This window comes from Tetrahymena thermophila (assembly GCF_000189635.1).
Source record: "Tetrahymena thermophila SB210 genomic scaffold scf_8254653, whole genome shotgun sequence".
Classification (NCBI taxonomy): Eukaryota; Ciliophora; class Oligohymenophorea; order Hymenostomatida; family Tetrahymenidae; genus Tetrahymena; species Tetrahymena thermophila.
This window is the reverse complement of record NW_002476421.1, coordinates 71406-81628: the sequence shown is the minus strand read 5'-3', so window position 1 is coordinate 81628 and position 10223 is coordinate 71406. Positions and strand designations below refer to the sequence as shown.

The 10223-nt window shown below is 21.5% G+C and overlaps 3 protein-coding genes across 3 annotated transcripts in view; all 3 read right to left on the bottom strand. All coding sequences in view use genetic code 6, as the record gives it.

The window, feature by feature from the left end:
* Window positions 1-994, bottom strand: part of TTHERM_00640070 (AMP-binding enzyme family protein) — a gene marked incomplete at both ends in the record, with an annotated part of 1155 nt that extends 161 nt beyond the window's left edge. The window contains one exon of the mRNA XM_001015324.3: window positions 1-994. This exon is cut by the window's left edge and continues 161 nt beyond it. Within this exon, the coding sequence (XP_001015324.3) occupies window positions 1-994 (994 nt within the window).
* A 3517-nt stretch (window positions 995-4511) lies between these two features.
* On the bottom strand, window positions 4512-4928 carry TTHERM_000640069 (hypothetical protein; the record flags this gene model as incomplete). Its single annotated transcript, XM_012797488.1, has 1 exon — window positions 4512-4928. One exon carries the CDS (start codon window positions 4926-4928, stop codon window positions 4512-4514), a length of 417 nt encoding a protein of 138 aa, XP_012652942.1.
* A 711-nt stretch (window positions 4929-5639) lies between these two features.
* Window positions 5640-8108, bottom strand: TTHERM_00640060 (AMP-binding enzyme family protein; the record flags this gene model as incomplete). Its single annotated transcript, XM_001015323.2, has 3 exons — window positions 5640-5710; window positions 5873-6117; window positions 6361-8108. 3 exons carry the CDS (start codon window positions 8106-8108, stop codon window positions 5640-5642), a joined length of 2064 nt encoding a protein of 687 aa, XP_001015323.2.
* Between the last annotated feature and the right edge of the window lie 2115 nt (window positions 8109-10223).

Below are 10223 nucleotides of genomic sequence, written 5' to 3'. Positions count from 1 at the left end.
TTTAAGAAAGAAGCCTGCCAAGAACTTTCAAACTCATACAAATAGCTACAACACTATTTACGAGTGCTAATATTTCTGTGATAGTTGGATATGTAATTTCTACTTCTAAAATGATTTCATCAAGTTATAGAAGAATATTATTATAAGGTCCAAAACCTAATTTCATTGAGCCAAGCTTATCAAAACTTTGAGTATTTTGTTAGAATGAAATTGGTGAAGAGAATGATTCTTGTGTTTGAAACACTAATCCTTGGTTTACTTTGGTCTGTTGCGTTTACACCTTTAAAAGTACTTATTGCGAAGAGTCCGATTAAATATAATTCTATAAATTTCTGAAACTTGTCTATATTTATTTAGATGTTGTATTGTACTGTTGAGTGTATAATTTGATATTTTATATCATTAAAGGAGAATCTACTAATTTATCAATTTCTTATTATGTGGCACAATTGTTTGGAATAGTTTTCTTGACTCTATCGACATCTAAGCAACCATAAAAATATAAAATGATCATAGATGTTTCAGTTGTTTTTGGGTTAAAATAAAGAGTGTAATTGCTTACTTTAGAATAGTCTATGCAATTGAATCCTTAAAGCTCAGGATCTTAACATTAAACAATATCAAGATATTGAACTTAAGTCTTAGTACCAGATTAATATAGTAATTTTGCATAGTAGACTAGATAAGTCTTATTTTATTTTGCTTATAACTATTCGACTGTTTGATTTACATCTGTTTAAAATTAAAAAGCAATCAAATTTTATTGCAGTGGTACATCCATTCTATCTTAAGTAATGAAGCTTTAAGATCTATACTTTGTATCAATTAGATTATTAAAATAAAGATAAAGCAGATAGATGAAGTAAGACAAGACTGTAACTGCACTCAAGAAAGACAAAAGTAATCCTGTATAGCTCCCTTTTCTGCTTGAGCGATTGGAGCCTAAATTAAAGTAAAATTCTGAAGAAAATACGTCTAACCTTAAAAGATCCATTAGTTGTTATTCTCAAATTTTATTTAGTCTTTTTCTGATATGTTAATTTTTAATTTATTATTTATTTATTTATTTATACTTTTTCAGTTTTTCTTGAACATATAAACCAATTTAAACTCAATGTTTTGCTTAATGATAGAGAAGTAACAAAAATTTACTTTAAAGTTTTCTTGATATATTTATTAAAGGGTAAAAACTCCTTGGTTTTTATTGTAACAATTTTTTAAATTCATTTGTTATTATTATTTAAAGAAAGTATCTAAAAATAAATAGAAGATACTAAGACTATCACTAGAATTATATTTTTAAATCGTATTTTTATCAGGTACATCTATTTTTAGTGAAGTGATAATGTTTTGCAATTTTTCTTTTGATATTTTTTACTTATTATTTTACTTTAAAAGATGAATATTAATTTAAGAAATTGAAAAATAATATTTTATTTAATTAAATTACCCTTTTTTATTGAATTCCATTAAATTATTTCATGAAAGTGATTAATAAATTATTTTATTTTATACAATCGGTAAATTTTTCTAAAAATGAGTTATAATTTAAAAACTAAACTTCTTAACCAATCAAAGGCTTTATTGAGACTACAGCTTATCGATTGGTTGGTTGGTTTTTTAAATGATAGATTAGCTGATTTAATGATTGATTTAAATTTTTTATTGGTTATCTAAATTGAACGGTTTTTTAATCTGATTTAGTAGCCAATATAATTGCTTAGATTAAGAAATTTCTATTTATTATTAATTTTCCTTCTTACATTAATTTATATTAAAAAATAAATTAAAAGTAGATGCATTTTAAATGGAAATAAATTAACAATATAACTAAATCATCGATTAGATGATAAAATCATATTCATTGAGTCCTTAAATGTAAATTACGGTCTACTCCGATAAAATATATAAAATCTAAAGCTTTTTATTGATTTCACATATCCTAAAAGTAGAATAATTAATTACAGCTTTTTAAACAATAAAAAAAAACTTTTTTTGTATTTTTCTCATTATTACACTTTTTAAAAATGCTCTAGTAACTGATCAATCAATTTCTAATTGTTAATTAATAAATTACAACCACAGAATTCGTATAATTAACCTTCAACCAATTTTATTTCATAAAAATAATCAAAGTAATAAATAACTTAAAAGTGAATTAAAATAATAACAAAATCAAAGAAAATTGTGAGGCATATAGAGGTTAAAATATACATACATAAATAATTCAAAATCTACGGATTCTTATCAAAAATAGATTTATATCAATAAAAGGAAAAATATTTTTGTTTTATAAGTGAAATTTTAGCTTTTCTCATTTTTTATATAAATAAACCATTATTATAAAATCTATTTTTTTATGTTAAAACTGTATTAATTATAATTTAGAATTGATATAAATGATGTTAATTAAATGTAGAGTGTTTGTAGTATTTAAGCATCTTATTCATTTTATAATATATTTATTGTATTCATTCTAAGATTCTAAAATAGTTATGTAGCTTTTTATGTTCTACACATTTGGAATACATAGCTATTTTTAAAAAAATAGCTCTTTTATGGCATTTTATATAATGTTGACAGAAAATTTTAGAGTCTTGAATTCTATTCAAATTAATATAAATCGCTTTTTAATAGACTTACCACTTTTAGAAGAAATTCATCACCACAAGACTTTTAAAAATTTTTTTAACATTAATTAAACTGTACGTACAGTTATTTAAAAAATATAAACTGCTTTAGATTTATTATTAACAATATATCTATCTATCTACTCAATAAAACTTACTATTTTTAAAATTATTTTTACTATAATATTTACTAAAAATGTTAACTTTTTAAATTAGTTGAGAGTTAACAAAATAAAAATTTTACTAATTAAATGTAAGAAGATTTTTAAAATTTTCATTTATTATTTATAGATAATTAATTATAGATATTGGCAACGCGACGTCAGTGGAATAAAAAATTCCTTGACTTTTTTATGTATGATTTTATATTGTCTATAAGTTAAAAATTTCTTATTATTTAAATTAATAATATATCTTAATATTTATATAATATATATCAATATATTAGTAAATATTATAATATAAATAATATATTCTAATAAAACAAATAAATTAATATTTTTTCCGAATGATTGGGTTCCAACCAATAAATTAATCAAATATAATAATTCATTTCATTTTACAGATTTATTTCATATCTCGATATATTTTTCTCATTTTTATTATTTATAAATTAAATATTTTAATAATTTAAAAATTTTATTCAATCAATTAATTTATTTTTCATATTTTAGGTATTAAATCTATCAAAAAAAATTAATTAATGAGTTTGATTAAAATAAATAAATGCCCAAATTAGTTCAATTTTAATTTGAAATTTTTTGAATTTTAACTGTAAATAATATTTATTTTAATAAAATAATTTCAAAGTGTTTAAATTAGTAAATGAAAGATTAGGAGAAATATTTAACTTAATTTAAATAGTATTTTTCTAAAAGAGCAATTTAAATAAATATAAAATAATTCATAATTCATTTTCTTATTTAAAATCATTAGGAGATTAAGAAAATTTAGTAAGAGTTCCTGCAAATCGAACAATTCTTGGTTTTGAATTAGATTTTTGTAGGTTTGGATGGAATGTACAATCTTTTAATTCTAGACAGCTCTTTATATGAGAGAGTATTTGTGACTTTTTAGCTTTATGTTTACTCCATCTTTATACATTCTTTCAAAAGGATTGCTTCTTTCTCTATTTTTTATTTTTCATAGTTTTAATTTTCTTTATTAATGGAAGGTTTAAAGGTGCAAAATTTTGCATAATGTTTTTAGTTTATTGAATCAATCAGTTAGACCACTTCTTGGTTTGTAATTAAATCTGCTTCTGTTATTCATGAATCAACTTATACGATTCTTTTAAATTCAGATAATTTAATCTGATAATCTGATATTACTAATATTCATTTTTAAATGTAGGTTTGACTCATTCAATTGTTTATTCAAAGATTCCTTAAGATTTTTTATTGAGTTATACTAATTTATGCTTTGATTATTAACTAACTTTTGTGGAGAGCTAATTTAACTATTTATTTATTGTATATTATTTTGTAAACTACCTAAGTTGTGGCTGATACTTAAACTGCTTCTCTATTTCTTTAGGGGTTCTGGGCTGTTTGTTTGTCTTAAAGTGTTTTATAGTTATCTTTAAGACAGATATTGGTTTTTTAAATCTTCACTCGATTCATTTCTTTTTAGTTATTTTTAATCTAATAACTTTTATATGTTGTTATTCTTCAAAAGGTTTTTTTAGACCTCTTTTTATTCAAAGAAAGTATTTAATTGTTATTTTATATGATTGCTCATTTTAACAGCTTATGGGCTCAACTATCTAATAGATTTATTGCTGGAATTTTAATGCTATTTTATTAATACAAATCCTAACTTACAATATTTTTTATTAATAATACGACAGAGCTATTTTAATTGATCATTCACTTACAATTTTCATTTCCAATCATACTTTTTTATGTTAAAATCTAATTTATTATTCAAATTAGGTGATAATAATTGCAAGGTATTATTTTTATTTTCCTTATTTTGCAGATTTTGTAATTATTTTTTTTAGTTTTTACATGGAAGTTTTTGTTGATTAAAAGGAGCAAATGTCTACTAGTTGTATACATCGTTGCTGCTTTAGGCTTCTTATTATTGTTTGAAATTTTAGAATAATCTACTTGATAAATCATAACAATCTGAGGCACTCAATGATTTAAAATAACTAGCTAATTTGCAAATAACTTAATCTTCTAAATCAGAATTTCTTTCACAAACTCTCAAAAACTCTTACATTACATTCAATCCATTTCTACTTAAAATGCTGAGCTCATATAAATTGTCTAAAAATCTATGCATAGTAGTCATTTATGTTCTACTCAAAATTTATTACTTATTTATTTGTGACTCTTATTTTTTTTTACTAGATATCTATCTAAATTTTAATAATTCAAAATTTAACAGCTTGATTAGAAAAAGTATTAGACAAAGTTAATATACTTATTTAATACTGGTTTTAAAATATAAATTAATATTAATTGAGTTTAAATACTTTAGATTAATAAATAAATAAATTAAATTTTTCAAAAATGTTTTTGTAAATATAAAATATTTGTTGAATCACAAAAAGAAAATTTTTTGATAATTTAAAAAGTAAAAATTTGATTAAGATTTATTTATTTTTTTTATCAAATATAAACAAAAAATATTGATAATAATGGTATAAAAAAACTATCTTAATAAATAAATATAAATATTCTCAAATTTTTAATACATAAAAACATCATAAAATTATTAATAATATTAGCTTTTTAACTATTACGCAGTAAGTTATATATTCTATTATGAATCAATTCTTTTCTGCTGAGTATTTTATTTATATAGCCATAATCACTATTATTTGCTTTTTAGTATCGATAAGTCCTTACTTTTATTTATTTAATTTAAAAGATAATATAAATATATATATAAATTTAATAAAAAATAAAAAATAAATGAATTAATTTTTGTTTTTGATAAAAATTATTCAAAACATACAAAAAATATGAATATCTACATCAATAAAAAAACATATTTAAATCAACTTGATCTATCTTTGAATACAATAGATGATAATATTCTTTTATCAATTTCTGAAATTTATGGCTTATCTTTACATTTTTAATAAAAGTTTTTGATAAACTCTTATTGTAAATCAAAGTTATCAGAAAGTGCTTGGCTTTTCTCAAAATGACTCAATCTATTTTATTAAACTAATAAATTTTAGTAAATTCTTTATTAATAAATATAAATCAATTTATTCATTTATTTACTCATTTTTTTAATGTTTTAGCTTTCATCGAAGTCATCAATTTCAAGAAACTCTGTTGAGCAACCTACTAGTTGCAGGGCAGCCAATTATTCTTAATCCAAAATAATCATCATAGCTTTCTTCAATAAAATGAGATCCTTATAAATCTAGTAGATATCAAGATGTTTGTGCATTTATCCATAAATTTTCTTCATTGATTTATCTTCTATTCCTAAACTTAAAAGGTAACTTTTTTTATCAACAATTCTATTTTATTTATAAAAAATTAAATAAGTTTTATTTATTTTAATTAAAATGAAATACTTTTTTTTAAATAAAATTTTTTCAAGTTATTATTTAATAACATTATTTTATGTAATCTTTTATTTAAAAGAAGATATTCTTTGTAATAAGTCCAGACTGTATTTTTTCTTTCTTTACTCCTCAAAAGTTGTCATTTCAATATTCTGGTTGTTTTATGGATTTTTTAAAGGTTATTACTTAAATTACTATTAGAGAGGTTCCTCTCTAGGAAGAGAAATTAATTCAGAGCTTTTTTTTGGAGAAATAAAAGGTCTATTGGTTTTAGGTGAAGTAATCATTTATTCTAATGTTCCCAAGCCTTCACTAGTATTTGATATTTTTTTAATATATTTTTTTTATTTATTTTGATATGGAGAATTTCCTTCAGTTTTTGTAAGTTCGCTTTGGTTTATAACTTCATCCTAAAAATTAGGGTTTTAAATGTCTAAAATAGGATGATCTGAGTTGATGCTTTAGCTTTTTTCCACAGACTCTCTTGATTTTGTCAAAAAACTAGGTACAAAAATATCTATAAAATCTTCATCATTTTAATTGACTTCAGTGGGATCTTAAAAATTCAAAACATCCTCTTTTTTATCAAATCCACATACCCCTTTCTGTAAATTTTGAGATTATACTTATCTTTTATTCAGTCTATAATGTTACGGTTCCCTTGAATCTTTAAGGCAATTATCTACAAAATCCTATTTTTTTCCTCCTTCATCTTAGCTTTGTTTTAATTCATAATTATCTGTTTAATTTCCAAGTTGGATATGACAGCTCTATTATTATTGTTATTATTATTATTATTATTTTTGTTAGGTAGAACTTCCTTATATCTCTTTAAATAAAGAATCTGTTTCTTTTTAATCTATTAATTTATTCTTTATTACAATCTCCTCATATTTATCTTGGAATAAATTTTGCAAAAAGAGCATAATCAAGTCTTATTTGATCAGCTTTTAAGAAAGAAGCCTGCCAAGAACTTTCAAACTCATACAAATAGCTACAACACTATTTACAAGCGCTAATATTTCTGTGATAGTAGGATATGTAATTTCTACTTCTAAAATGATTTCATCAAGTTATAGAAGAATATTATTATAAGGTCCAAAACCTAATTTAAGTGAGCCAGCCTTATCAAAACTTTGAGTATTTTGTAAGAATGAAATTGGTGAAGAGAATTATTCTTGTGACTGAAACACTAATCCTTGGTTTACTTTGGTCTGTTGCGTTTACACCTTTAAAAGTACTTATTGCGAAGAGTCCGATTAAATATAATTCTACAAATTTCTGAAATTTGTCTGTATTTATTTAGATGTTGTATTGTACTATTGAGTGTATAATTTGATATTTTATATCATTAAAGGAGAATCTACTAATGCATTTATTTCTTATTGTGTGGCGCAATTGTCAGGAATAGTTTTCTTGACTCTATCTACATCTAAGCAACCATAAAAATATAAAATGATCATAGATGTTTCAGTTGTTTTTGGGTTAAAATAAAGAGTGTAATTGCTAATTTTAGAATAGTCTATGCAATTGAATCCTTAAAGCTCAGGATCTTAACATTAAACAATATCAAGGTGTAGAAGTTAAGTATCGGTACCAGATTAATATAGCAATTCTGCATAGTAGACTAGATAAGTCTTATTTTCTTTCGCTTATAACTATTCGACTGTTTGATTTACATCTGTTTAAAATTAAAAAGCAATCAAATTTTATTGCAGTGGTACATCTATTCTATCTTAAGTAATAAAGCTTTACGACCTATACTTTGTATCAATTAGATTATTAAAATAAAGATAAAGCAGATAGATGAAGTAAGACAAGACTGTAACTGCACTCAAGAAAGACAAAAGTAATCCTGTATAGCTCCCTTTTCTGCTTGAGCGGTTGAAGCCTAAATTAAAGTAAAATTCTGAAGAAAATACGTCTAACCTTAAAAGATCCATTAGTTGTTCTCAAGTTTTATTTAGTCTTTTTCTGATATGTTAATTTTTAATTTATTATTTATTTATTTATTTATACTTTTTTAGTTTTTGATTAACATATAAACCAATTGGAACTCAATATTTTACTTAATCATAGAGAAGTAACAAAAATATACTTTAAAGTTTTCTTGTTATATTTATTGAAGGGTAAAAACTCCTTGGCTTTTATTGTAACAATTTTTAAAATTCATTTGATATAATTATTTAAAAAAAGTATCTAAAACTAAATAGAAGATACTAAGACTATCACTAGAATTATCTTTTTAAATCGTATTTTTATCAGGTACGTCTATTTTTAGTGAAGTGATAATGTTTTGCAATTTTTCTTTTGAGATTTTTTACTTATTATTTTATTTTAAAAGATGAATATTAATTTAAGAAATTGAAAAAAAAAATAATTTTTTTATTTATTTAATTTACCATTTTATATTGAATTCCATCAAATATTTAATAAAAGTGATTATAAATTGTTTTATTTTATTGATTCAGTAAATTTTTCTAAAAATGAGTAAAAATTTAATAACATAAGCTTCTTAACTAATCAAAGGCTTTATTGAGACTACAGCTTATAGATTGATTGGTTGGTTTGTTTTTTGAATGATTGATTGGCTGATTTATGATTGATTTAAATTTTTTATTGGTTACCTAAATTGAACAGTTTTTTAATCTGATTTAGTTAGCCAATATAATTGCTTAGATTCAAAATTTATTATTAATTTTCCTTCTGACGTTAATTTATCTTAAAAATAAATTAAAAGTAGATACATTTAAAAGGAAATAAATTAATAATATAACTAAATCATTGATTAGATGATGAAATCATATTCATTGAGTCCATAAATGTAAATGATTGTATATGCCAAAAAGATAAATAAAATTAAAGCTATTTGTTGATTTTACATTTCCTAAAAGTAGAATAATTAACTACAGCTATTTAAACAATAAAAAAAACTTTTTTTCTACTAATAAAAAATGAAAAACTATTTTTTTTTATATATTTTTCTCATTATTACCCTTGCTAAAAATGCTCTAGTAACTGATCAATCAATTTCTTATTGTTAATTAAAAAGCTACAACCACAGAAATCAAATCGTATAATGAATCACTCGACCAATTTTATCGTATAAAAATAATCAAAGTAATAAATAATTTAATAGTGAATTAAAATAATAGCAAAATCAAAGTAAATTGTGCTGCATATATTTTTAGAGGTTAAAATATACATGTATAAATAATTCAAAATAGATGGATTCACATCAAAAATAGATTGATATAAATAAAAGGAAATATTTTTTTTTTTCGTGACATATTTGCTTCATTTTTCTATTTATAACATAAATAATTTATAATTACAAAATCTATGTTTTTATGTTCAAACTGTATCAATGATAATTTAGAATTAATATAAATGAAGTTAATTAAATATATATTGTTTGTAGTATTTAAGCATCTTATTCATTTGATAATAAATTTTATAGTATTCATTCTAAGTTTCTAAAATAGATATATGGCTTGTTTTTGTAATTTTCTACCAATTTTTTATTTGGGATACATACTTATTTTTAAAAATAGTTCTTTTCTAAAGTTTTATATAATGTTAACAGAAAATTTTAGATTTTCCAATTCTTTTAAAATTAATATAAATCGCTTTTTAATAGACTTCTCACTTTTAGAGGAAATTCATCACCACAAGCCTTAAAAAGTTTTTTAACGTAAATTTAACTGTACAGTAATTATTTTAAAAATAGAAACTGCTTTAGATTTATTATTAATAATTTATTTATTTATCTATCTATCTATTTACTTAAAACTTAATAATTTTAAAATTATTTTTACTTCAATTATTTACTAAAAATGCTAACTTTTTAAATTAGTTGAGAGTTACAAAATAAAAAATTTACTAACTATTTTTTAGTTTCTGATATTTTTTGAGATATAAATTAGTTTTTGAAGAAATACCATTCAAAATTTATCAAACTATAGTTATTTACAAATAAGATAAATGGCGCACTTATTAAAAATATTGTTAAAACTCTATTCTAAGAATTATTATAAACTTATTAATTGATAAGAGAA